Source organism: Orcinus orca, chromosome 17 (assembly GCF_937001465.1).
Source record: "Orcinus orca chromosome 17, mOrcOrc1.1, whole genome shotgun sequence".
Classification (NCBI taxonomy): Eukaryota; Metazoa; Chordata; class Mammalia; order Artiodactyla; family Delphinidae; genus Orcinus; species Orcinus orca.
In genome coordinates, this window is record NC_064575.1 from 69,055,556 (window position 1) to 69,080,168 (window position 24,613).

A 24,613-nucleotide genomic window follows, 5' to 3' on the forward strand; every position below is an offset into this window, starting at 1 on the left:
AAGGATTAATCTCAAACGCTTTTCCATTTTTCCATATCAGTAATATACCTCATTCCTTTACATGTTGAATCACTTTACTCAAATAATATTATTTTATTGGCTCCTAGAATTGGAAGAGACCTTAAAATTTGTCTCTTCCAACCTTCCTGGCAGTGAAGGAATTCCTTTTACAATGTTCCCAGCAAACAGTCTGCTTGAGCTCAAATCCTTCCAGCTAGTTGGCGCTTACTGTCTGCAGAGGCTAGACATTTGTCTGTGTGAATGACTATGATTCTTTGAGGGTTTTCCCTCATATTAAACTGGAATAATAAAAATAATTTTCTCAATTTTTCTTAAGTCTTTAGCGTCAAATAAGAATTAAAAAAATAATATAAAAAAATAATATTAGGATGTTTACCTAATGACGCCATAGCTTCCTGGTGCTTTAACATGTGAATTGGTAAGAAAGTCACTGCTCTGATGTGACTATATCTGTGACCTTTAACCAAACCACACCTCCACGTATTACACAGATTTCTCATCCCTCATCATCCAGGTTAAACTGATCAGGACACACCATAGCCTCGCAAGGTCCTGCCATTTTGTTCTCAAAACTGAAAGTTTCCCAGACACAGTCTGAATGTAGTAGAGAGTAAATCAGATTCCCTTGGCGACCACATCCTGGGGATGCAGGGTCAAAAGGGAGACAGTGCTATTGAACATGGATTGATGGTCAATCCTTAGGCAGAATGGAAATAAAGTTTATTATATGTGTGAAAGCAACCAGAGACTAATCTGAAATAGGTTGGCAGGGTTCCAGCCTTAAATCAGCATTAAAACCACTTTGTAGTTGACAGTTTGATTGCATCGACTCCCACTGGGTAAACTGAATTGGGGCAAAATGACATTTCAAGCCTTCAGTCTGATGTTGAGGGGATGGTTGGAACCAGTTTGCACAGGCTTTGGCTGATTTGTAGTGGGTACTAAATTCACTAAATTCTCAAAGAAGACAGTTGTCAAAATCACTGACTCCCCTGAAGAATTATGACTCCATGACCTCCCTCTCTTCGCCACAGATGAGATGCTTAATTGATGTTGTTTCTCCCTCTCCTTTACAGAATCACTTCCTACTCGGCCACCTACTTTTCCTCCAACTATTCCACCAGCAAAAGAAGGTAAAAGAATTATACAATCATGATGTAATTTTAGGTTTTGGATTTCTGTTGGTATTGTTTGCTTGTTCATTTAAAAACCAAGGTATTAATGGAAGATATTTTCTCCTTAATACAAATGCTTATCAAACCCTTATGGGGTACAACTTTGCAATGAGTAGTAAATAAGACATAGAGATCTAATATGCAGTGTAATGAATAGAGGCAGCAATATTTTACTATAATTATGTGATGCGATAGAGATGCTAAATGTCACTATATCAACAATATTGCAATATATAAATGTATCAAATTAATATGTTGTACACTTTAACTTTATGCAGTGTATATGTCAAATATATTCAACAAAAAATCATCTAATATAGACTCTGTACACACAGAATAAATTTTCTAATAGAATTTCTTCATATTTATTTCATCAAAAATAGAGTAGTACATGTTTACCAAGGAAGAGTAGTTACATAATTTATGAGTGAGAATGTAGTTTATAATTCTGTAGACAAGGGTAGCAGTGTTCCAGCTTACCTCCAAATGTCTCTCCCAGTTGTTTCTTTCTATCTTCATCACAAGAGTTTCTCATCACCTCTTACTTGAGCCATTAAGGTAACTTTCTAAAAACCTTTCAAACACAGTAGTGATCATTAATTTTTTTATTCCATTAATGAACATTTATTAACCATACTATTCATTCTCAAAGCTCTTATGCCAGGTACTTGGAATACAATAACAATCTATGATTACTGCTCTCTGCTTATTTTCAGTATTACAAGAGAGATAGGTATTTGCCTAGGTAATTACCAGCCAAGGAAATGAGTTAAAAAGTGGAGATTATACTATGGTAGCCCAGAAATGAGAAGAGTTAATGCTGCTGCAGGTTAATTACCTGTAAAGGAGGAGGAGGAATTTGATTTACATTTTGAAGAATGAGTTTTACAAGTAAATAATGGAGAGACAAGCACTCAAAGTCATGGAGTGATCTAAGCACGTAATGTGTTTGGGGAACCATAAGCACTTTAGTGTGACCCATAGAGAAAGGTGAAGATAGAGTTATGAAGTGGTTTGTGTGCCTGAATAAGGAGGCTGTGCTTTATCCTATAGGACATGGTATGCCATGAGGAGTTTTATGAAGGGAGGGTGACCTGCAGAAATCTATGTTTAAGAAAGATAACCTTGGTGAAATGGGGAGGAGGGATTAGGGCAGGAGAAGATAAAGCTAGAACACATAGTTGGAAGGTTGTTTTGGAAGACTTCTTCCATTTACCATGCATTTTAAAGTACCTATTACGTACCAGAGATACAATGAAAAATAAGTTGTTCCCACCTTTCAGAGTGTTAGCAGACATATGGTCCACGCCAAAAGTTCCTTAATATTTGGTCCTGTCCAAAACAATTTGGCATGGGCCAAATATGCTCATAACATTTTGGATAGGATCAAATTTCAAGAACCTGTTGGTGTAGACCAAATGTCTTATCAACGTTTTGGACAGGACCAAATGTCCTGCAAGGGACAGGAGCATAGTCAGAGGGGTCTGATGCTGGAGAGTGTAAGGATCAAGGAAACAAAGAGGTAATGAGAAACTGTACAAAAATAAAGCTCAACATCCTTCCTAGCATACCAGGCAAAGTCTTCAATGATCAACCTATGTTGTGGTATCATGTCCCAGACTATATTAGTTAACAGCACAATTGTATAACTCCGGGTTCTGCATACATGCCTTATGCTATCCTGCATCTTTTAATGCTTTTGGTTCTACCTGGAATGCCAGACTCTTTCTTCTTCCATCTTCATATCTAGCTTTTGCTAGTCTAACTATTTATGATGACTTTCACTATTGGAACTGGAAACAGAATCCTAATTGATGAATTTATCAGACATTTCTGATACAGATATTACAGGACTCTCTGAAGTCAGAATATTTTTATTTATAGCAGAACATGAGTATCATGCAGTCAACATTCATGAATCCTCATGGGAGACATGTGATTTGGAAGGGTCTATGAGGGTGAGGATTGACAATGTAGGAACATTTTTCCTGTAGTTTTCATCATGATGGTTTTAGAGAGTGGGGCTTCTGCAACTTTAATGCATTATTCATCTTAGTTTCTATTTGTCCTGGCTGTATTTAATTTAAAAGCTTGTAAATTTTTATTATTCAAGTGATATTGAGTATTTATTAAACAAACATTAAGAAACAGAAAAGAGAATGACGTTGCTGGTGGGGATTAAGGAAAGAGAAACCGAGGGAGAGAGTGTAAGCCAGAGAGGGGAGAGGGAGAGAGCAGGGGAGAGAAAGAGAGAGAGAGGGAGAGAGAGAGAGAAGTGCTGCAGGCTTCATATTTGAGAGGAGGGGAAAAAAAAAACCTCAGTGGCAGTTTTGTGTTACTGTGTCTGGCTTAAAGAAAAAAATTCTGGACATCCAGGCTGAAAAAAATCAAAGCTCAGTGGGGACTACTTCTATCAAGAGAATTCTATGATCTGAGAATGGGCTGGATCAGTACAGGTGGTTTGAGAAGACACTGATGAGGACCATGGAAATGTGGGAGAAGACGTGTGGCTTCTCTGCTTCCTTTGAACAGAGCTCTAGGCACCACAGGGCCACATAAGGAGAGTGAGGTTCCTGGAGTGGACTATATTTTCATCACTGTTGAAGATTTTATGGAATTGGAGAAAAGTGGTGCTCTCCTACAAAGTGGGACTTATGAAGACAGACCTTCAAGATGGCGGAGGAATAAGATGTGGAGATCAACTTCCTCCCCACAAATACATCAGAAATACATCTACATGTGGAACAACTCCTACAGAACACCTACTGAATGCTGGCAGAAGGCCTCAGATTTCCCAAAAGGGAACAGACGCCCTCAGGAGACCTACACACAGAAGTGGGGCCAAATCCAAAGCTGAACACCGGGAGCTGTGCAAACAAAGAAGAGAAAGGGAAATCTCTCCTAGCAGCCTCAGGAGCAACGGATTAAATCTCCACGATGAACTTGATGTACCCTGCGTCTCTGGAATACCTGAATAGTCAATGAATCATCCCAAAATTGAAGCGGTGAACTATGGGAGCAACTGTAGACTTGGGGTTTGCTTTCTGCATCTAATTTGTTTCTGGTTTTCTGTTTAACTTTGGTTAGTATTTAGAGTTTATTATCACTGGTAGATTTTTTTTATTGATTTGGTAGCTCTCTTCCTTTTTTTTTTAAAAAGAATAAGTATATATTTTTTCCTTTTTCCCTGTTTGTGAGTGTGTATGTGTATACTTCTTTCTGTGATTTTGTCTGTATAGCATTGCTTATACCATTTGTCCTAGGGTTCTGTCTGTCTGGTTTTTTTTGTTTTGTTTGTTTTGTTTTTTAGTATACTTTTTAGCACTTGTTGTCATTGGTGGATTTGTTTTTTGGTTTGGTTGCTCGCTTCTTTCTTTTTTTGTTTAATACTTTTTGATTTTTATTTAAATAACTTTATTTTATTTTATTTTATTGTTTTTTTCTCCCTTTTCTTCTGAGCCATGTGGCTGACAGGATCTTGATGCTCTGGCCAGGTGTCAAGCCTGTGCCTCTGAGGTAGGAAACCTGAGTGGAGGACATTGATCCACCAGAGACCTCCCAACTCCACATAATATCAAATGGAGAAAGCTCTCCCAGAGATCTCCATCTCAACACTAAGACCCAGCTCCCCTCAACGGACAGCAAGCTACAATTCTGGACACCCTATGCAAACAACTAGCAAAACAGGAACACAACCCCACCCATTAGCAGAGAGGCTGCCTAAAATCATAATAAGGCCACAGACATGCCAAAACACACCACCAGATGTGGACCTGCCCACCAGAAAAACAAGATCCAACCTCATCCACCAGAACACAGGCACTAGTCCCATCCACCAGGAAGCCTACAAAACCCACTGAACCAACTTTAACCACTGGGGACAGACAGCAAAAACAATGGGAACTACGAACCTACAGCCTGAGAAAAGGAGACCCCAAACACAGTAAGTTAAGCAAAATGAGAAGACAGAAAAACTAACAGCAGATGAAGGAGCAAGGTAAAAACCCACCAGACCTAATAAATGAAGAGAAAATAGACAGTCTACTTGAAAAAGAATTCAGAACAATGATAGTAAAGATGATTCAAAATCTTGGAAATAGAATAGAGAAAATACAAGAAACAATTCACAAGGACCTACAAGAACCAAAGAGAAAACAAACAATGATGAACAACACAATAAATGAAATTAAAAATTCTCTAGAAGGGATCAATAACAGAATAACTGAGGCAGAAGAACAGATAAGTGACCTGAAAGATAAAATAGTGGAAATAACTACTGCAGAGCAGAATAAAGAAAAAAGAATGAAAAGAACTGAGGACAATCTCAGAGACCTCTGGGACAAAATTAAACACACCAACATTCGAATTATAGGGGTCCCAGAAGAAGAAGAGAACAGAAATGGACTGAGAAAATATTTGAAGAGACTATAGTTCAAAACTTCCCTAATATGGGAAAGGAAATAGTTAATCAAGTCCAGAAAGCACAGAGAGTCCCATACAGGATAAATCCAAGAAGAAACATGCCAAGACACATTAATCAAACTATAAAAAATTAAATACAAAGAAAAAATATTAAAAGCAGCAAGGGAAAAACAACAAGTAACATACAAGAGAATCCCTATAAGGTTAACGGCTAATATTTCAGCAGAAACTCTGCAAGCCAGAGGGAATGGCAGGAGATATTTAAAGTGATGAAAGGGAAAAACCTACAGCCAAGATTACTCTACCCAGCAAGGATCTCATTCAGATTCAATGGAGAAATTAAAACCTTTACAGACAAGCAAAAGCTAAGATAATTCAGCACCAGCAAACCAGCTTTACTACAAATGCTAAAGGAACTTCTCTAGGAAGGAAACACAAGAGAAGGAAAAGACCTACAAAAACAAACCCAAAACAATTAAGAAAATGGTAATAGGAACATACATATCAATAATTACCTTAAACATAAATGGATTAAATGCTCCAACCAAAAGACATAGACTGGCTGAATGGAAACACAAATAAGACCTGTGTATCTGTCTACAAGAGAGCCACTTCAGACCTAGGGACACATACAGACTGAAAGTGAGGGGATGGAAAAAGATGTTCCATGCAAATGGGAATCAAGAGAAAGCTGGAGTGGCAATTCTCACATCAGACAAAATAGACTTTTAAAAAAAGACTATTACAAGAGAAAAGGAAGGACAATACATAATGATCAAGGGATCAATCCAAGTCGGAAATAAAACAATAGTAAGTATTTATGCACCCAACACAGGATCACCTCAATACATAAGGCAAATGCTAACCGCTGTAAAAGGGGAAATTGACAGTAACACAATAATAGTAGGGGACTTAAACACCCCACTTTCACCAATGGACAGATAATCCAAAATGAAAATAAATAAGGAAACAGAAGCATTAAATGATACATAAAACAAGATGGACTTAACTGATATTTATAGGATATTCCATTCTCACATTCCATCCCAAAACAGCAGAATACACTTTCTTCTCAAGTGCTCATGGAACATTCTCCATGATAGATCATATCTTGGGTCACAAATCAAGCCTTGGTAAATTTAAGAAAATTGAAATCATATCAAGTATCTTTTCTGACCACAATGCTGTGAGGCTAGGTATCAATTACAGGAAAATAATCTGTTAAAAATACAAACACATGGAGGCTAAACAATACACTACTGAATAAGCAAGAGATCACTGAAGAAATCAAACAGGAAATTAAAAAAACACCTAGATACAAAGGACAATGAAATCACAACACCCCAAAACCTATGGGATGCAGCAAAATAGTTCTGAGGTAAGTTTACAGCAATACAATCCTACCTCAAGAAACATCTCAAATAAACAACCTAACCTTACAAGTAAAGCAGTTAGAGAAAGAAGAACAAAAAAAACCCAAAGTTAGCAGAAGGGGAGAAATCATAAAGATCAGATCAGAAATAAATGAAAAAGAAATGAAGGAAACAATAGCAAAGATCAATAAAACTAAAAGCTGGTTTTTTGAGAAGATAAACAAAATTGATAAACCATTAGCCAGACTCATCGAGAAAAAAAGGGAGAAGACTCAAATCAACAGAATTACAAATGAAAAAGGAGAAGTAACAACTGACACTGCAGAAGTACAAAGGATCATGAGAGATTACTATAAACAACTCTATGCCAATAAAATGGACAACCTGGAAGAAATGGAAAATTCTCAGAAAAGCACAACCTTCTGAGACTGAACCAGGAAGAAATAGAAAATATGAACAGACCAATCACAAGCAGTGAAATTGAAACTGTGATTAAAAATCTTCCAACAAACAAAAGCCCAGGACCAGATGGCTTCACAGGCGAATTCTATCAAACATTTAGAGAAGAGCTAACACCTATCCTTCCCAAACTCTTCCAAAATATAGCAGAGGGAAGAGCATTCCCAAACTCATTCTACAAGGGCACCATCACCCTGATGCCAAAACCAGACAAAGATGTCACAAAGAAAGAAAACTACAGGCCAATATCACTGATGAACATAGCTGCAAAAATCCTCAGCAAAATACTAGCAAACAGAATCCAACAGCACATACACATGATCAAGTGGGGTTTAATCCAGGAATGCAGGAATTCTTCAATATAAGGAAATCAATCAATGTGATACACCATATTAACAAATTAAAGGAGAGAAACCATATGATCATCTCAGTAGATGCAGAAAAAGCTTTCATCAAAATTCAACTCCCATTTATGATAAAAACCCTCCAGAAAGTAGGCATAGCGGGAGCTTACCTCAACATAATAAAGGCCGTATATGACAAACCCACAGCCAACATTGTCCTCAGTGGTGAAAACCTGAAACCATTTCCACTAAGATCAGGAACAAGACAAGGTTGCCCACTCTCTCCACTATTACTCAATATATTTTTGGAAGTTTGAGTCACAGCAATCAGAGAAAAAAAAGAAATAAAAGGAATCCAAATCAGAAAAGAAGAAGTAAAGCTGCCACTGTTTGCAGATGACATGATGCTATACATAGAGAATCCTAAAGATGCTACCAGAAAACTACCAGAGCTAATCAATGAATTTGGTAAAGTAGCAGGATACAAAATTAATGCACAGAAATCTCTTGCATTCCTATACACTAATGATGAAAAATCTGAAAGAGAAATTAAGGAAACACTCCCATTTACCACTGCAACAAAAAGAATAAAATACCTAGGAATAAACCTACCCAAGGAGACAAAAACCTGTATGTGGAAAACTATAAGACACTGATGAAAGAAATTAAAGATGGTACAAACGGATAGAGAGATATACCATGTTCTTGGACTGGAAGAATCAACATTGTAAAAATGCCCCTACTACCCAAAGCAATCTACAGATTGCATGCAATACCTATCAAACTACCAGTGGCATTTTTCAAGAACTAGAACAAAAAATTTCACAATTTGTACGGAAACACAAAAGACCCCGAATAGCCAAAGCAATCTTGAGAAAGAAAAACAGAGCTGGAGGAATCAGGCTCCCAGACTTCAGACTCTACTACAAAGCTACAGTAATCAAGACAGTACGGCACTGGCCAAAAACAGAAGTATAGATCAATGCAACAGGATAGAAAGGCCAGAGATAAACCTGTGCACATATGGTCACATTATTTTTGATAAAGGAGGCAAGAATATACAATGGAGAAAAGACAGCCTCTTCAGTAAGTGGTGCTCAGAAAACTGGACACCTACATGTAAAACAATGAAGTTAGAAGACTCACTAACACCATACACAAAAATAAATTCACAGTGGATTAAAGACCTAAATATAAGGCCAAACACTATAAAACTGTTAGAATAAAACATAGGCAGAACACTCTATGATGTAAATCACAGCAAGATTCTTTTTGACCCACCTCCTAGAGAAATGGAAATAAAAATAAACAAATGGGACCCAATGAAACTTAAAAGCTTTTGCACAGCGAAGGAAACCATAAACAAGATGAAAAGACAACTCTCAGAATGGGAGAAAATATTTGCAAATGAATCATCAGACAAAGGATTAATCTCCAAAATTTACAAGCAGCTCATGCAGCTCAATATCAAAAAAACAACCCAATCCAAAAATGGGCAGAAGACCTAAATAGACATTTCTCAAAGAAGATATACAGACTGCCAACAAACACATGAAAGGATCTTCAACATCAATAATCATTAGAGAAATGCACATCAAAACTACAATGCGGTATCACCTGACACCAGTCAGAATGGCCATCATCAAAAAATCTACAAACAATAAATGCTGGAGAGGGTGTGGAGAAAAGGGAACCCTCTTGCACTGTTGGTGGGAATGTAAATTGATACAGCCACTATGGAGAACAGTATGGAGGTTCCTTAAAAAACTACAAATAGAACTACCATACAACCCAGCAATCCCACTACTGGGCATATATCCTGAGAAAACCATAATTCAAATATCCTCATGTACCACAACGTTCATTGCAGCTCTGTTTACAATAACCAGGACATGAAAGCAACCTAAGTGTCCATCAGCAGACGAATGTATAAAGAAGATGTGGCACATATATACAATGGAATATTTCTCAGCCTTAAGAAGAAATGAAATTGAGTTGTTTTTAGTGAGGTGGATGAACCTAGAGTCTGTCATACAGAGTGAAGTAAGTCAGAAAGAGAAGAATAAATGTCATATGCTAACCCATATATATGGAATCTAAAAAAAGAAAATTGGTTCTGAAGAACCTAGGCCCAAGACAGGAATAAAGACGCAGATGTAGAGAATGGACTTGAGGACATGGGGAGGGGGAAGGGTAAGGTGGTATGAAGTTAGAGAGTGGCACGGACTTATATATACTACCAAATGTAAAATAGATAGCTAGTGGGAAGCAGCTGCATAGCACAGGGAGATCAGCTCGGTGCTTTGTGACCACCTAGAGGGGTGGGATAGGGAGGGTGGGAGGTAGATGCCAGGGGGAGGAGATATGGGGATATATTCATATGTATAGCTGATTCACTTTGTTATAAAGCAGAAACTAACACACCATTGTAAAGCAATTTTACTCCAATAAAGATGTTTAAAAAAAAAAAAGAAACAGAAAAGAGTACACCGAAGAAAATTAAAAACACAATTTCATATTCCAGGCGTAATTCCTTCCTGTATTTTGATGTATATTCTTCTTTTTCTTTGTTGTATTAAGTAAGTTTTTCAATTTTAGTATGTTTTCAAATAGATTTTGCTCTCATTTCGAAGGTAAAACCTAATCTAGATTTTGTCTTTCCTTGAAAACAGAACACCCGGTTTTCTTTTGTAAGCTATAATTATAGATCTTGTGGTCCCCTTCAGCTTCAAATTCACACCATAAATATGTAAAATGTTATACATTGTGGAACTCATGAGAACAACCTCACCAAATCCTTATTGTCCCTCGAGTACTAACTCAGAGATCATTTATTTTACATCGTAAATAGCTTTAAGGGAATAAAGTTCCACTTAATAAAATAAAAGTCAAGTAAATTTTTTTTTCTAAAGAAAGGTGAAAGGTACATTAGCTCACAGAATATTTGTGTGCAAATGGCCTAAGATAAAAAGGTTCAGATTATTAAAGACTAAATTGTTTATTTCATCATAAAACAGAGCTAACCACCGTGGTCTACACTAATGAAGGGGAAGAGAGGCATAGATAATCTGAAACAGCACGTGATACAAGACTATTAAAAAATGCTTTCGGTGGAATAGGTTTTTGTTAATGTGATTTTTGCCTGTTTTTCAACATTGATATCAGTATTACCTGCTGTTAAAAGTTTCCCTGAGCTGGCATCATGTGCATTTCTTGATATGCATCACTGGGTGTCAGAAGGGCATAGACAGGATTTCTGAGCAAGGCTGGAATTAAAGTTTGCTTATGGCCTCCGTCCAAATGCATATCAAGTTTTAGATTAATCTGCTTCCATTGTGTGGTATGCCTTCCTCCTGGAAGCTGAATCTCTCTCACATTGTTAATTCAATCAGCAGAGGGCAGGGTGCACAGAGTGGTAGCTTGGGTTTCCTTCTAATCAGTAGGCACTAGAGTGTTTGCTGATGCTTCTGTCTCTAAATCACTTTAGTTCTACACTTTTCATTCTTCCCATTTCTGTTCTTTGGGGCTGAGATTGGTAGATTTTTTTCTCTTTAATTCCACACATTTGATTGAAGCTTCTTTGTCATGACTAGGAAACTTGGGTGTAGGAGAGCCATGATGGTCATGAGCAAGAGGTTGGAGTAGGATGTATATCTTTCCTTCGGGCTGTAGCTACCGGAGGGAAACCATTATCTGCTTTGTTGGTGTCATAACTACTGTGTTTTCCCCTTTTCCCTGATTCAAAATTAATTCTTGGTCTCCAGTATGTAAAGCTGCCAAAGCCGACCTGGTGTTTATGGTGGATGGATCCTGGAGTATTGGTGATGAAAATTTCAATAAGATCATTAACTTCCTGTATAGCACTGTTGGAGCTCTGGACAAGATAGGTGCAGATGGAACTCAAGTAAGGCTGATAGATCAATCATTAATTCATTCTATGCATGAAAAAATTATTCCAAGCTCTTATTATGGCTACTTGTCAGGGAATATGGGTAAAGACCTATCCTGATTGGATCCAACCCTAAATGAGAGTATAGACAAGTCTGAGTTTAGAAGCAGCTTACTGGTGTGTGACAGAGCTTGAGAAGAGGCTAATCCTTAAAAGCGCTTGAGTTCAGCAAACTAAGACAGGTTAGAATGACCATGTCAGCAGATGTGTCTTCTATATACTAGGATAGAGTATCTCTCTAAAGGAACATCCAATGTTTTCTTTGCCCTCGAGGATGTTAAGATCTTGAAAGAGAGAGGTCATCATCACAAATTACTATAGAACAAGTAGAACATAGAAAACTAATTTATTCATTCAACAAATATTTATTGAGAACTTATTTTGGTTAGGTACAGTACTGTCATAATGGGTATGACAGACATGTCCCTAATTTCATGTTGCTCATATTCTTTTTTTTTTAAAATCTCAAGACGATAGTATATTTTATTTATTTATTTTTGGCTGAGTTGGGTCTTTGTTGCTGTGCGCGGGCTTTCTCTAGTTGCCTCAAGCGGGGGCTACTCTTTGTTGTGGTGCGCGGGCTTCTCACTGCAGTGGCTTCTCTTGTTGTGGAGTACCGGCTCTAGGCATGCAGGCTTCAGTAGTTGAGGCACGGGGGCTCAGTAGTTGTGGCTCACAGGCTCTAGAGCGCAGGCTCAGTAGTTGTGGTGCACGGGCTCCACGTCATGTGGGATCTTCCTGGACCAGGGCTCGAACCTGTGTCCCCTGCATTGGCAGGCGGATTCTTAACCACTGCACCACCAGGGAAGCCCGCTCATATTCTTAAAGGTAGGGAGAGGAGGAGGATGAGAGACAGATACAAATTGGCAAACAAATAAATTCACAAGGTAGGGATGCGAGCTTTCGACCTGAGATTTAAATTTACCAAAGTTTGTTTTAAACTGAGTGATCCACAGAGTCTTCGTTGAGGAGGTGGCGTCTGAACTGAGATGTGAAATGATGCTGAGAAGATTTGAAAGTAGAATTTCTAGACAGGGAAAGTAGTAAGTGCAGAGGGCCTAAGTCAAGAATGAGTTTTGAGGCTTCAGGTGCTAAAACTTGGGGCTGGAATATAATGGATGAGCATGTGGGGGGGCTGGGGGGAGAAGAAGAGGTGGAAGAAGGAGACAGAGCTAGATCACCTTGAGTTATGACCCACTGAAGAAGTTGGGTATCATCCTAAATACAATGGGAAGCCACTGGGAAGTTTTAAGGATAGAAGATCTGATATGCTTTTTTTTTTTTTTTTTTTGCGGTACGCGGGCCTCTCACTGTTGTGGCCTCTCCTGCCGCGGAGCACAGGCTCTGGACGCGCAGGCTCATCGGCCATGGCTCACGGGCCCAGCCGCTCCGCGGCATGTGGGATCTTCCCAGACCAGGGCACGAACCCGTGTCTCCTGCATCGGCAGGCAGACTCTCAACCACTGCGCCACCAGGGAAGCCCCTGATATGCTTTTTAAAAAAGATCATTCTGACTGCTTCGTGGAGTGTGAGTACTAATAAAGGTGAGAGTGGAAGTGGAGAGACCACCTGGGATGCTGCTCATGGTCCAACACAGAGATGATGGAGGCCTGGGCTAGGGTGGTAGCAGTGAGATGCACTAAATTGAACAGATTGAAAATATGTCTTGGAAGAATGGCCGAGAAAACTTGGATGTAAGGGGAACCAGAAGAGAAGAATAGATAAAATGCTCAGGCATTTCAGGGAGGGCGAAATTTGTTTTGAATAGAGATTTCCTAAAGTTGATGACATTTGCAATAGACCTTGATAGGCTGGTAGAAATTGAAGGCTCACAAAGCCAAAAAGAAGCCCTTTCATAATTCTGAAAAACAAACAAAAAATATAATAAATTTAAAATGTCCCCAAAGTTGCACAGGAATAGACACAAATTGTAGGAAATGAAGCCAGGATGGTTTATACTGCAGTGATTCAGAACACAGATTTTAAAGTAGAATTACCTGGCTTCAGCTGTTGGTTCTGCCAGTGGCTACTCTAGTAATCTTGGGTACATTACTTGGCTTTCTATCCCTCAGTTTCCTGATCTGTAAAATGGTAGAATAGTAGTAATTATTTCATAGGTTTGTTTCATAAAGAAATCCTTGTAAATAGTCCAACTTCAATTGTTTCTCTGAACTTTGTCAAGTTAGAAGATCTAGGCTGCCATTTTCCCATCTGTCAAATGAGATGGCAAAAGGTCTTCATGCTTTAGGGAGAGATTTTTAAAATAAAGTACTTCCTGAAAAGTACTTTGTTAAGACGTCGTCAGATTTGGTATGTAACTTGTATGGTTTAAACCAAGGAAATTGTGGACTGGGTTAAAAAAGAAATTAAAACTGTAATTGTAGGACTTCCTGGTGGTGCAGTGGTTAAGAATCCACCTGCCAATGCAGGGGACACGGGTTTGAGCCCTGGTCTGGGAAGATCCCACGTATCACAGAGCAACTAAGCCTGTGTGCCACAACTACTGAGCCTGCGCTCTAGAGCCCTCAAGCCACAACAACTGAAGCCCGCGTGCCTAGAGCCCATGCTCCGCAACAAGAGAAGCCACTGCAGTGAGAAGCCCACACACCATAACAAAGAGAAGCCCCCGCTCACCGCAACTAGAGAAAGCCTGCATGCAGCAACAAAGACCCAACACAGCCAAAAATTAAAAATATAAATAAATTAATTAATTTAAAAAAAACTGTAGTTGTAATCATGCTATAGTGTGTGCTCTCTGGCAGAGAGGAAGTCTACAATATACATAAAAATGAACACACCTTCTCTCTCTAGGTTGCAATGGTCCAGTTCACTGATGACCCCAGGACAGAATTTAAACTTAACTCTTACAAAACCAAAGAGACTGTTCTTGATGCAATTAAACATATCTCGTACAAAGGAGGAAATACAAAAACAGGTAAGACCACAAGAAGCCCGGGTAAGACCCGAAATAATTATTACTGATTACTGAAATGACTTCTTTTTGAAGCATAGTAATATAGATTTTTTTAAAAAAAGGTTTTTCATTGACTTAAGAACTTCATTCCCACTCTTCCATCTCTAGCAAGGGAGGAAATGAAATTGAATTGTTGCCTTCCTTTGTTTCAGGAAAAGCAATTAAGCATGTCCGAGATACCTTGTTTACTGCAGAGTCAGGAACCAGAAGAGGCATCCCGAAGGTCATCGTGGTTATAACTGATGGAAGATCACAAGATGATGTGAGCAAAATCTCCAGGGAGATGCAATCAGATGGTAAGTTTTACACAGATAAGCAACAGTGGCTACCAATAATATTGTTAGCCTTGTTTTCTGAATACACATTTATAGGCTACATCAGCATGACTAAAATGTTTCTAAATCTTTCTTAATATTAACTGGACAATGTGATTTTTGAAAGTTTCCAGGTTACAAACCTATGATTTTGCTGTATTTTCTCCAGTACTTTTGTTACATACAGGATGCCCTATATAAGCAACTCCATCAATTAAGTGCACTATAGGACTTCCTTGGCGATCCATTTGTTTAAGATTCCATACTTCCACTGCAGGGGGCACAGGTTCGATCCCTGTCATGCTGTGTGGTCAAAAAGAAAAAAAAGGAAAAGAAAAGAAAATTAAGTGCAATACTATGAAAAGGACCAGGGGAGGGAAACTGATCACAGAAACTCCTCAGCCTTTGTTCTCCATTTGTAAAATGGAGAACACAAAATGTGAAGACTGCATTCTATAAGATCTGTATGAGCAAAGACTAGCTTAATATGTATTTGCCAAGCATTGAACTGTGACCCACCTCAGGCTTCTAAGCCTGTAATATCTCAGTTTCTACTTCTGAAAATGAAACAAAACAAAACAAAAAAAAAACCCAAAACTTTTTTGTTTCAATTGCACTTTTTCCCATAAATACTAAAATCATTATTAAAAATATGCAAAAATAAAGATGTTACTCAAATGGTAACTATTTTGTCTCAAACACTGACTCTCTTAAGCTTCTTTAAAGTGGAAACTTTTGGGGCTTCCCTGGTGGCACAGTGGTTGAGAGTCTGCCTGCCAATGCAGGGGACACGGGTTCGTGCCCCTGTTGGGGAAGATCCCACATGCCACAGAGCAGCTGGGCCCATGAGCCATGGCCACTGAGCCTGCGCGTCCGGAGCCTGTGCTCCGCAACGGGAGAGACCACAACAGTGAGAGGCCCGCATACTGTGAAAAAAAATAAATAAATAAAAATAAAGTGGAAACTTTCTTTAGGGGATGATGGGTTCATTATCATAGAGTAAATTATGTGCATGCAGAATTCTGAAGAACTGTAAAGAGTGAATTATCCACCCCCACTGGCCCTCCTAAATAAACATGTTTTAAATATTTGGACGTGTCTCATATTGCATTATTTGTTTTTGCTGCGATTTAAAGTCATCAGAAATCTGTTCCCCTTTTACCACAGGCTACAGCATTTTTGCAGTCGGCGTGGCTGATGCAGATTACTCAGAGTTGGTTAGCATTGGCAGTAAGCCCAGCGCCCGGCATGTCTTCTTTGTGGATGACTTTGACGCCTTTAAGAAAATTGAAGATGAATTGATTACTTTTGTCTGTGAAACTGCGTCAGCAAGTTAGTTCTTTGGAATTTGCACTTACATTGCTTAAATGCTGAGATATTTATACCAGTTAAATAATGAGTACCATCCTGATCGGAAGGGAGAAAATTGACTTGGAGAAGCTATTTGTTATGCAGACATTAAGTTTTGTGGTTTCAAGCATATGGGAAGTAAACCTTACCTCTCCTTGGTTCAGGGTTTTAGGTTGATAAAGACTTTCCCTAAAAAGACGAGGGTCTATATTTAAAAGCAACTCTCTTAAACAGCTATAGCAGATAGTTTTCAAAAATGTGTTAAGTCTGCTCATCAGGGTAACACATTAGAAGTGGGACTTCTCCCAAGACATGCTATCAAGTGACCACCATCGATTTTAATGGACCCAGGAGAGGAGAAGGAAGTTGGGATCCTTTGGTTTTAAAACAAAAAGTGAGAGTGTTTCAGTCTTTACGAATCCACAGAAAGCTGTAGCCACATGTGGTGTGGATTCCCTCCACAACTGACTTCCATCAAGATTGTTAGCTTCCGGGGCTTCCCTGGTGGCGCGGTGGTTGAGAATCTGCCTGCCAATGCAGGGGACACGGGTTCGAGCCCTGGTCCGGGAAGATCCCACATGCTGCAGAGCAACGAGTAGCCCCTGGCTCGCTGCAACTATAGAAAGCCAGCGCGCAGCAATGGAGACCCAAAGCAGCCAAAAATAAATGAATAAATAAATTAATTTTAAAAAAAAAAAAAAAAGATTGTTAGCTTCCTGTTCTCAGGACAAGGAAAGAATATGTTTGGAAAATATCTGAATTAGGGTTTTATCTTGTTTGTTTTGTCTTCCAGCCTGCCCACTGGTGCATAAGGATGACATTGATCTTGCAGGTATGCAGTTTCGCAAATTTTCCAAATACAAATATATTAAATAACTCCCATTTTGGGTCCAGATTTTTTCATCCTTAATAGACTAATTTTGAAATTTAAAATCCTAAAGTGCCTGTTTATTCTTTTTCTCTATCCCTGTTTTTTTTCTTTCTTTCTTTTTTTTTTTTTTAAAGGATTTAAGATGATGGAAATGTTTGGTTTGGTTGAAAAGGAATTTTCATCGGTGGAAGGGGTTTCTATGGAGCCTGGTACCTTCAATGTGTATCCTTGTTATCAACTTCATAAAGATGCCCTGGTTTCCCAGCCAACCAAGTATGTTTCCATTGCAAGATACTAAAGTCAATTATTGTTTATTATATTGCACTGTGGAAATGATATCAACTAGAAATATGCTGTAATAATTCCCAGCAGGATTTTCCATGATGGATAGAGCAGATGATGTTTAGATTTCTTTAAAAATGTTAGACCTACACATAATGCGGCTTGAACTTTCATATTTGTTCATCTCAGAAAAATATAAATGTAGTTAGTACTTACATAGCACTACCACAGACCAGGCATTGTTCTAAATGCTAGTAACTCACTCAAACCTCCCAGTAACTCTATGAAGTAGAGTCATTTATTATCTTGGTTTTATAAATAACAAAACTAAAGCATAAAGAAGCTAAATGACTTGAGTGAGATCACATATTTTGTTGAAGACCATGCTGGGATTTGCACCTGCAGATCCCAGAATCCACACCCTGAACCATTTTAAGATAGTGCCATGAATTCAGATGGTTTTTATCCTGGAGAAGTCACAACAGCAACTCCATGTAGTTGATGTAAAAAATCACATTATTAGGAGGACCTTCAAGATGGTGGAGGAGTAAGACAAGGAGATCACCTTCCTCCCCACAAATACATCAGAAATACATTTACCTGTGGAACAACTCCTGCAGGACACCTACTGAATGCTGCAGAAGACCTCAGACTTCCCAAAAAGCAAGAAAATCCCCATGTACCTGGGAAGTGCAAAAGAAAAAAGAAAAAACAGACACAAAAGAATAGGGATGGGACCTGCCCCTCTGGGAGGCAGCTGTGAAGGAGGAAAAATTTCCACACACTAGGAAGCCCCATTCACTGGTGGAGACGGGAGGTGGGTGGCGGGGAAGCTTTGTAGCCACGGAGGAGTGCACGGCAACAGGGGTGCAGGGGGCAAAGCGGAGAGATTCCCGCACAGAGGATCTGTGCCGACCAGCACTTACCAGCCTGAGAGGCTTGTCTGCTCACCTGCCCGGGTGGGCAGGGCTGGGAGCTGAGGCTTGGGCTTCAGTCAGATACCAGGGAGAGGACTGGGGTTGGCTGCGTGAACACAGCTTGAAGGGGGCTACTGTGCCACAGCTAGCCAGGAGGGCATCTGGGAAAAAGTCTGGACCTGCCAAAGAGGCAAGAGACCATTGTTTCAGGGTGTGCAAGGGGAGGGGATTCAGAGCACTGCCTAAACGAGCTCCAGAGATGGGCACGAGCTGTGGCTATTAGCGCGGACACCAGAGATGGGCATGAAATGCTAAAGCTGCTGCTGCAGCCACCAAGAAGCCTGTGTGCGAGCACAGGTCACTATCCACACCTCCCCTCCTAGGAGCCTGTGCAGCCCTCCACGGCCAGGGTCCCGTGATCCAGGGACAACTTCCTCGGGAGAATGCACAGCCCACCTCAGGCTTTTGCAACGTTATACTGGCCTGTGCCGCCGCAGGCTTGCCCCACATTCTGTACCCCTCCCAACCCTGGCCTGAGTGAGCCAGAGCCCCCTAATCAGCCGCTGTTTTACCCCCTCCTGTCTGTGTGGGAACAGATGCCCTCAGGCGACCTACATGCAGAGGTGGGTCCAAACCCAAAGCTGAACCCCAGGAGCTGTGCAAACAAAGAAGAGAAAGGGAAATCTCTCCCAGCAGCCTCAGGAGCAGTGGATTAAATCCCCACAGTCAACTTAATGTACCCTGCATCTCTGGAACACCTGAATAGACAACAAATCATCCCAAAATTGAGGCAGTAGACATTGGGAGCAACTGTAGACTTGGGGTTCGCTGTCTGCAGCTGATTTGTTTCTGATTTCTATGTTTATCTTAGTATAGTTTTTAGCGCTTGTTATCATTGGTGGATTTGTTTATTGGTTTGGTTGCCCTCTTCTTTTTTAATTATTATTATTATTTTTAATTTATTATTATTTTTTCTTTCTCTTTTTCTCCCTTTTCTTCTGAGCTTTGTGGCTGACAGGGTCTTGGTGCTCTGGTCTGGTGTCAGGCCTGAGCCTATGAGGTGGGAGAGTAGAGTTCAGGACATTAGACCACCAGAGAGCCCCTGGCCCCATGTAATATCAATCGGCGAGAGCTCTCCCAGAGATCTCTGTCTTAACGCTAAGACCCAGCTCCACTCAACAACCAGCAAGCTTCAGTGCTGGTTGCCCCATGCCAATCAACAAGCAAGACAGGAACACAACCCCACACATTAGCAGAGAGGCTGCCTAAAATCATAGTAAGGTTTTACTATGTGAGTTTTGTTTACCCCAAAACACACCACCAGACGAGGTCCTGCCTCCCAGAAAGACAAGATCCAGCTCCACCCACCAGGACACAGGCACTAGTCCCCTCCATCAGGAAGCCTACACTAGCCACTGAACAACCTCACCCACTGGGGCAGACATCAAAAAAATGGGAACTATGAACCTGCAGCCTGCGAAAAGGATCCCAAACACAGTAAGTTAAACATAATGAGAAGACAAAGAAATATTCAGCAGATGAAGAAGCAAAGTAGAAACCCACCAGATGAAACAACTGAAGAGGAAATAGTCTACCTGAAAAAGAATTCAGAATAATAATAGTAAAGATGATCCAAAATCTTGGAAATAGAAGGGAGAAAATAGATGAAACATTTAACAAGGACCTAGAAGAACTAAAAGAGAAAACAAACAGTGATGAACAATACAAAAAATGAAATTAAAAATACTCTAGAAGGAATCTATAGCAGAATAACTGAGGCAAAAAAACAGGTAAGTGACCTGGAAGGTAAAATAGTGGAAATAACTACCGCAGAGCAGAATAAAGAAAAAAAAAATGAAAAGAATTGAGGACAGTCTCTGAGACCTCTGGGACAACATTAAACGCACCAACATTCGAATTACACGAGTCCCAGAAGAAGAAGAGAAAAAGAAAGGGGTTGAGAATATATTTGAAGAGATTATAGTTGAAAACTTCCCTAATATGGGAAAGGAAATAGTCAATCAAGTCCAGGAAGCACAGAGAGTCCCATACAGGATAAAGCCAAGGAGAAACATGCCAAGACACATATTAATCAAACTATCAAAAATTAAATACAAAGAAAAAATATTAAAAGCAGCAAGGGAAAAACAACAAGTAACACACAAGGGAATCCCCATAAGGTTAACAGCTGACCTTTCGGCAGAAACTCTGCAAGCCAGAAGGGAGTGGCAGGATATGTTTAAAGTGATGAAAGGGAAAAACCTACAACCAAGATTACTCTACCGAGCAAGAATCTCATTCAGATTTGATGGAGAAATTAAAACCTTTACAGACAAGCAAAAGCTAAGAGAATTCAGCACCACCAAAACAGCTTTACAACAAATGCTAAAGGAACTTCTCTAGGAAGGAAACACAAGAGAAGGAAAAGACCTACAATAACAAATCCAAAACAATTAAGAAAATGGTAATAGGAACGTACATACTGATAATTACCCTAAACGTAAATGGATTAAATGCTCCAACCAAAGGACATAGACTGGCTGAATGGATACAAAAACTATACCTATATATATGCTGCCTACAAGAGACTTACTTCCAACCTAGGGACACATATAGACTGAAAGTGAAGGGACAGAAAAAGATATTCCATGCACATGGAAATCAAAAGAAAGCTGGAGTAGCATTTCTTATATCAGACAAAATAGACTTTAAAATAAAGACTATTACAAGAGACAAAGAAGGACAATACATAATAATCAAGGGATCAATCCAAGACGAAGATAAAACAATTGTAAATATTTATGCATCCGACCTAGGAACCCCTCAATACCTAAGGCAAAGGCTAACAGCCATAAAAGGGGAAATTGACAGTAATGCAATAATAGTAGGGGACTTAAACACCTCACTTTCACCAATGGACAGATCATCCAAAATGAAAATAAATAAGAAAACAGAAGCATTAAATGATACATAAAACAAGATGGACTTAACTGATATTTATAGGACATTCCATCCCAAAACAACAGAATACACTTTCTTCTCAAGTGCCATGGAACATTCTCCATGATACATCATATCTTGGCTCACAAGCCTTGGTAACTTTAAAAAAATTGAAAGAGTATCAAGTATCTTTTCCAACAACAATGCCATAAGACTAGATATCAATAACAGGAAAAAAAACTGTAAAAAATACAAACACATGGAGGCTAATCAATAGGCTACTAAATAACCAAGAGATTGATGAAGAAATCAAAGAGGAAATCAAAAAATACCTAGACAAAGGACAATGAAAACACGATGAACCAAAACCTATGGGATGCAGCAAAAACAGTTCTAAGAGGGAAGTTTATAGCAATACAATCCTACCTCAAGAAACATGAAACATCTCAAATAAACAACCTAACCTTACATGTAAAGCAATTAGAGAAAGGAGAACAGAAAAACCCCAAAGTTAGCAGAAGTAAAGAAATCATAAAGATCAGATTAGAAATAAATGAAAAATAAATGAAGGAAATGATAGCAAAGAACAATAAAACTAAAAGCTGGTTCTTTGAGAAGATAAACAAAATTGATAAACCATTAGCCAGACTCATCAAGAAAAAAAAGCAGAAGACTCAAATCAACAGAATTAGAAATGGAAAAGGAGAAGAAACAACTGACATTGCAGAAATACAAAGGATCATGAGAGATTACTACAAGCAACTATATGCCAATAAACTGGACAACCTGGAAGAAATGGACAAATTCTAAGAAAAGCACAACCTTCTGAGACTGAACTAGGAAGAAATAGAAAATATGAACAGACCAATCACAAGCACTGAAATTGAAACTGTGATTAAAAGTCTTCCAACAAACAAAAGCCCAGGACCAGATAGCTTCACAGGCGAATTCTATCAAACATTTACAGAAGACCTAACACTTATCCTTCTCGAATTCTTCCAAATATATAGCAGAGGGAGGAACACTCCCAAATTCATTCTACGAGGCCACCATGCCCCTAGTACCAAAACCAGACAAAGATTTCATAAAAAAAACTACAGGCCAATATCACTGATGAACACAGATGCAAAAATCCTCAACAAAATATTAGCAAACAGAATCCAACAGCACATTAAAAGGATCATACACCATGATCATGTGGGGTTTATCCCAGGAATGCAAGGGTTCTTCAGTATATGCAAATCAATCAATGTGATACACCATATTAACAAATTGAAGGATAAAACCCATATGATAATCTCAATGGATGCAGAAAAAGCTTTTGACCAAATTCAACACCCATTTAGGATAAAAACTCTCCAGAAAGTAGGCATAGAGAGAACCTACCTCAATATAATAAAGGCCATATATGACAAACCCACAGCCAACATCATTCTCAATGGTGAAAAACTGAAAACATTTCCTCTAAGATTAGGAACAAGACAAGGTTGCCCACTCTCACTGCTATTATTCAGCATAGTTTTGGAAGTTTTAACCAAAGCAATCAGAGAAGAAAAAGAAATAAAAGGAATCCAGATCGGAAAAGAAGAAATAAAAGTGTCACTGTGCGCAGATGACATGATACTACAGAGTATCCTAAAGGTGCCACCAGAAAACCACTAGAGCTAATAAATGAATTTGGTAGAGTAGCAGAATACAAAATTAATGCACAGAAATCTCTTGCATTCCTATACAGTAATGATGAAATATCTGAAAGAAATTAAGGAAACACTCCCATTTACCACTGCAACAAAAAGAATAAAATACTTAGGAGTAAACCTACCTAAGGAGACAAAAACGTGTATGCAGAAAACTATAAGACAGTGATTAAAGAAATTAAAGATGATACAAACAGATGGAGAGATATACCATGTTCTTGGATTGGAAGAATCAACATTGTGAAAATGACTCTATTACCCACAGCTATCTACAGATTCAGTGCAATCCCTATCAAACTACCAATGGCATTTTTCACAGAACTAGAACAAAAAATTTCACAGTTTGTATGGAAACACAGAAGACCCCGAATAGCCAAAGCAATCTTGAGGAAGAAAAACAGAGCTGGAGGAATCAGGTGACCTGACTTTAGAGTATACTACAGAACTACAGTAATCAAGACAGTATGGTACTGGGTAAAAACAGAAATACAGATCAATGGAATGTTATAGAAAGCCCAGAGATAAACCCACACACATATGGTTACCTTATCTTTGATAAAGGAGGCAAGAATATACAATGGAGAAAAGACAGCCTCTTCAGTAAGTGGTACTCAGAAAACTGGACAGCTACATGTAAAACAATGAAGTTAGAAGACTCCCTAACACCATACACAAAAATAAACTCACAGTGGATTAAAGACCTAAATATAAGACCAAACACTATAAAACTCTTAGAGGAAAACATAGGCAGAACACTCTATGATGTAAATCACAGCAAGATCCTTTTTGACCCACCTCCTAGAGAAATGGAAATAAAAACAAAAATAAACAAATGGGACCTAATGAAACTTAAAAGCTTTTGCACAGCAAAGGAAACCATAAACAAGATGAAAAGACAACCCTCAGAATGGGAGAAAATATTTGCAAATGAATCATCAGACAAAGGATTAATCTCCAAAATTTACAAGCAGCTCGTGCAGCTCAATATCAAAAAAACAAACAACCCAATCCAAAAATGGGCAGAAGACCTAAATAGACATTTCTCAAAGAAGATATACAGATTGCCAACAAACACATGAAAGGATCCTCAACATCAATAATCACTAGAGAAATGCACATCAAAACTACAATGCGGTATCACCTGACACCAGTCAGAATGGCCATCATCAAAAAATCTACAAACAATAGATGCTGGAGAGGGTGTGGAGAAAAGGGAACCCTCTTGCACTGTTGGTGGGAATGTAAATTGATACAGCCACTATGGAGAACAGTATGGAGGTTCCTTTAAAACTAAAAATAGAAGTACTGTATGACCCAGCAATCCCACTACTGGGCATATACCCTGAGAAACCATAATTCAAAAAGAGTCATGTACCACAATATTCACTCCGGCACTATTTACAATAGCCAGGACATGGAAGCCAATTTGTTTGTCAACAGATGAATGGATAAAGAAGATGTGACACATATGTACAATGGAATATTACTCAGCCATAAAAAGAAACGAAATTGAGTTATTTGTAAT

General features: G+C 38.9%; 1 protein-coding gene across 4 annotated transcripts in view; it reads left to right on the forward strand.

Moving 5' to 3' along the window:
• The window catches only part of COL14A1 (collagen type XIV alpha 1 chain), a 272,810-nt gene that overhangs the window by 160,204 nt on the left and 87,993 nt on the right, over window positions 1–24,613 (forward strand). For all 4 annotated transcript variants that reach the window (XM_049700664.1, XM_049700665.1, XM_033419891.2 and 1 more), the window contains 7 exons: window positions 1,098–1,154; window positions 11,559–11,698; window positions 14,555–14,678; window positions 14,870–15,013; window positions 16,199–16,363; window positions 17,175–17,213; window positions 17,387–17,525. In XM_049700664.1, coding sequence (XP_049556621.1) covers window positions 1,098–1,154; window positions 11,559–11,698; window positions 14,555–14,678; window positions 14,870–15,013; window positions 16,199–16,363; window positions 17,175–17,213; window positions 17,387–17,525 — 808 coding nt within the window. The remainder of the gene's footprint in view (window positions 1–1,097; window positions 1,155–11,558; window positions 11,699–14,554; window positions 14,679–14,869; window positions 15,014–16,198; window positions 16,364–17,174; window positions 17,214–17,386; window positions 17,526–24,613) is intronic.